General features: G+C 44.7%; 1 protein-coding gene across 1 annotated transcript; it reads left to right on the top strand.

Moving 5' to 3' along the window:
• The first annotated feature begins 225 nt into the window (after positions 1 to 225).
• On the top strand, positions 226 to 917 carry LOC123092566 (histone H2A). Its single transcript, XM_044514365.1, has one exon. It carries the CDS (start codon positions 315 to 317, stop codon positions 789 to 791), a length of 477 nt encoding a protein of 158 aa, XP_044370300.1. The 5' UTR covers positions 226 to 314; the 3' UTR covers positions 792 to 917.
• The last annotated feature ends 3,403 nt before the right edge of the window (positions 918 to 4,320 follow it).

Below are 4,320 nucleotides of genomic sequence, written 5' to 3' on the forward strand. Positions count from 1 at the left end.
GCCCACGCCTCGAATTGGCAGGCGGGAAACCTGTGGGCAGAAATTTCCGGGCTCCAGAATTTCCTCGCACCTGATTCGTCCAACCGTGCCTCCCACGGATCGCACCTCCCAAACCGCATCGCGGCCGTCCAAGGCCCACCCGATCCAACGGCCCAACGCCCGCGTCCGCGGATCGACGGGCCCACCACCGCCCTCCGCGCCGTTTAAATAACCCCGCCCCTCCGCAGTTTCCATCACAGCTCTCAATCCCAATCTCCCATCACAAAACCAATCCTCCTCCGCGCCCCGATCCCCAAGAGCATCACCTGCAAGCAATGGACGTCTCAGGCACCGGAGCTGGCGCCAAGGGCAAGAAGGGCGCGGCCGGGCGCAAGGCCGGCGGCCCCAGGAAGAAGTCGGTGACGCGCTCCGTCAAGGCCGGGCTCCAGTTCCCCGTCGGCCGCATCGGGCGCTACCTCAAGAAGGGCCGCTACGCCCAGCGCGTCGGCACCGGCGCCCCCGTCTACCTCGCCGCCGTCCTCGAGTACCTCGCCGCCGAGCTGCTGGAGCTCGCCGGAAACGCCGCCAAGGACAACAAGAAGAGCCGCATCATCCCGCGCCACCTGCTGCTCGCTGTCAGGAACGACGAGGAGCTCGGAAAGCTGCTGGCCGGCGTCACCATCGCGCACGGTGGCGTGATCCCCAAGATCAACCCGGTGCTCCTCCCCAAGAGGACCGCGGAGAAGGAGGGCAAGGAGCCCAAGTCTCCTAAGAAGACGACCAAGTCCCCCAAGAAGACCACCAAGGCTTAGATCGATGCGTTCCATGTCGTAGTGTTCTTCGTAGTGGTCCGGTGGTGTTCCTGTAGCGGTTTCGTTTCATCTTGTTATGTGCATGTTTAATGGAAGAACGTCAGAAATCTCTCTGACTTGCTCAAATTTTGTGCCGTCTCTGACTCTCCTTGATTTGCCCAAATATTGCGACGTCTCTGACTCTGATTTGCTTCGTCTCTGACTATTTTCCCAAATATTGCGACGTCTCTGACTCTGATTTGCTTTGTCTCTGACTATATGTGATTACTCTCTGATTTGCTTCGTCTCTGACTATATGTGATTACTCTCTGATTTGCTTCGTCTCTGACTATATGTGATTTGCCCCGTCTATGACTCTCCCTGATTTGCCCAAATATTGCGCCGTCTTTGACTGCGGTTTGTGAAGCTCCTTGGCACAAGGTTTTCTATTTCTCTTTGATTCAGTTTTGCTGCTCCACCTCTTATTTACAGCGCATAGTGCTAAATAACTTATCCCAAAGGCGCTGCTGTCTCATCAACTCTGAATTTGATAATTAGCAATCATATCAATAGTTGGCAGCGGGGTAACAAATCGCGGGCTGCCATTTGCGACGTATGTATAACAGGGAGACATGGCTCTAGGTTTGGTGTATCTGTCGTTCGTGGCTGCACGAAAGCCCACACTGCTCAAAACTGTCCATGTGTTAGCTTGTGCTGAATTATGTTTGCTCCTGGAGTTTTCTGAACATCAGCACGAAGATGGACTGTAAGTGACCGGACTTTGAAAGCCCTTGAAAAATTATGGAGTAATTGTTGAACTCAGAACGTTACTCATGGATTTTTCTGACCTAATCTGTATTCACGCTAGTTTGATTGGTAAACTAGCTATTTTCTCCACTACGAAACAGCTATCCTTACTATCAAAACACACTATCTCAACACAAAAGTTTATAAATACAGTTCAAATAAAGTTTATTTCTGGGCGGAAGTTAAAATAAGGATTTCGCTACAAATCGAACGGAGATATTTTTAGCATGGCAAATCGAATGCCTAAGATGAAAGTTATGTTGTCACAAGGATGGCAATTTTCTTTTAGCAAACATGACAAATCCTAGCCATGTTCAGATTTTTTGTCAGGAATTTTCATGCTTGCAAAAGAAAATGGCCATTTTCATGACGTCATAAATCTCTACTTCTATAAAAAACCGAGTTGATGATGACAGTGTTCTTGTAATCCTTCACTGACAGCCATCAGATCTTCATCTCATGCATCTGAAGTAAACCGTGTCAATTTTGCAAAAAGGTACCCGCACTTCGCTCCACGTTCACAAACAACCCCTTGTTGCCATAAAAATATTAGATTTGTCATGCCTAAAAATCTAACGTAAGATATTTAGTATTTTCGTAAATAATGCTATTAATTTCAAATCACGTTTTAGCTGTTAATAAAAAAATGTAGATTTTGTGGATGCTATTCGTAGCTAGATATTATGGCCGGTGAATGTTTCTCGTTTTACCGTTACCTTTTTGTTTTTTAAAGTTTTGTTTGTGGCTATTATTTAGCAATTTTTTAAACTAGATAGACCTCTTTCTTCTAAGAGAAGAACAATATAATACCTTTATAAGATGCAAGTATGGGTGTTAAGAAAGTGGTGGATTTCAACACGTGAAACCGTTATATCGTTGTGAATAAGTCTATAAACAGTGTGCAAGAGTGGATCTCGTCCTTCGATCCATGATCAGATGGCTGTCAATGACTAAGTCACCACTACAATGGCCACATCAAGTCACAAATCCACGCCAAAGGATTTGGCATGCTCAGAGTGAATCCGTGTCGGGACACACCTATCGATAACCAACGTTCTCAATATCGAATATAAGTGGTTAGGAGATAAGATATGATATACACCTAGAATATAAATTTATATATTTGTGGAAAGGGATTCATAATACTTAATGTTTACAGGATTATTTGTGTATGTAAAGCACGTGCAAGAGGTTCGGGCGAAGCGACTCCTTGGCAGTTGTCGAGTGTTGAGTGCATAGTTGGGACGGGGAAGGGGCCCACACATGCATGCTTTCTCGAAAAAAGCAAGGCAGGTGAGCGATTTAGCATTGCACGTTGCTGCATGAGATGCGAGCAGGGCCTACACACTTGTGTTATCCACATCTCTCTTCTTCACCCTCCCCCCTCTCTCTCCTGTGTGGGGCCCATATCCATATGTTTGTTCTCTGCCTTTGTTTTCCTATGTAAAGCTTCTAAAATTTAATAAGTTTAAAATCTCAATAGGTCACCATTTTCAAAAGATCAAAATTTACAATTTGTGCCACATTTTCCCCTAATGTTTGTACTATAATTCAACAAATTACGAAAAAAGAATTTTCAAAAAATTGATAGCGCTAAAAATGGGAATGCTCCATTTTTTTGATGTTCAAATTTGATTGCCCACATCTTATTGTGAAATCGCTTGTCAAATAACCAGGCCCATCTTATTGTCCAACTATCATTTATGAGGACGTCAACATGGCCCATAACAATGTTTTTGCTCCCTATGAATAAACAACATCGCCGGATGTTAGCGTAACATTCAGAATATATGTTGTGTTGCCATACGGGTTGATTGTCGATACGTTGAGGTCAAACTGACATGCATGCGTTGATTCACAGTATGTTGCGACCAAATTGACAAGCACCTGATATCCATTATCCTGAAGTTATTTGAAATTTCTCACGTGTGGAACCGACTTAGAGTCACTGACAAACGCTATACACTACACGATTTTGTGCTCTGCTTACAGGCTGGGTGTGAGGCCCATTTCTGTATTTTTCCCATGGCATGAGCCGTTAATGACTTTGTTAATGCAAAGTCAAGCTCTTCTCGAGGCTTTGTTGATGTAAATCTTGACCGGTTGATAACTCAGCTATCCATCCACTTAAGTCTTGAACATCATATTAACTCCGAAAGCACATTTAATGACACTCCAAGCATACACCTAACTATCAACTAAAGGCAAAAAAAAGATTGTTTACTTTTTTCTTATCATTTCAAAATTCACACTTATCACTACCAGACCAACCCTCTCCAGCATATTGTCTTTAGTAAGAATGCTATTTTTAAACATTAACCACAAGAACGCTTTAATTTCGAGAGGCACCTTGGTAAACCATAAGTTCTTAAATGGAAAATCCTCTTGGACTGCTTTCAACATATTGTACGTGGATCTAACAGTAAAATTCCATGATCGTAAGTTCCCATCTAACAGTGTTGTTTTCATCAGTCAGCTGGACATCTTTACAAACATTGTGTGAACTGACCCAACTCTCCAACAAAGCCCCCTCAAATTTCGTCGGAATTTAATACTAGTACTATTCCAACCTTATCATTATCACTTTCTCCTTCATTCACCGATCCGAGACGCCTAGGGTAGTTTGGCCATCGCGGCCGCCCATTCCGCTCTGGATCCAACCGTCCGATGCGCGCGCACGCGGATCGACGGGCCCACCACCGTCTCCCCGCGTCGTTTAAATACTCTGCCTCCTCTGCTCCAT

The sequence above is a fragment of the Triticum aestivum genome, chromosome 4B, assembly GCF_018294505.1.
Source record: "Triticum aestivum cultivar Chinese Spring chromosome 4B, IWGSC CS RefSeq v2.1, whole genome shotgun sequence".
Lineage (NCBI taxonomy): Eukaryota > Viridiplantae > Streptophyta > Magnoliopsida > Poales > Poaceae > Triticum > Triticum aestivum.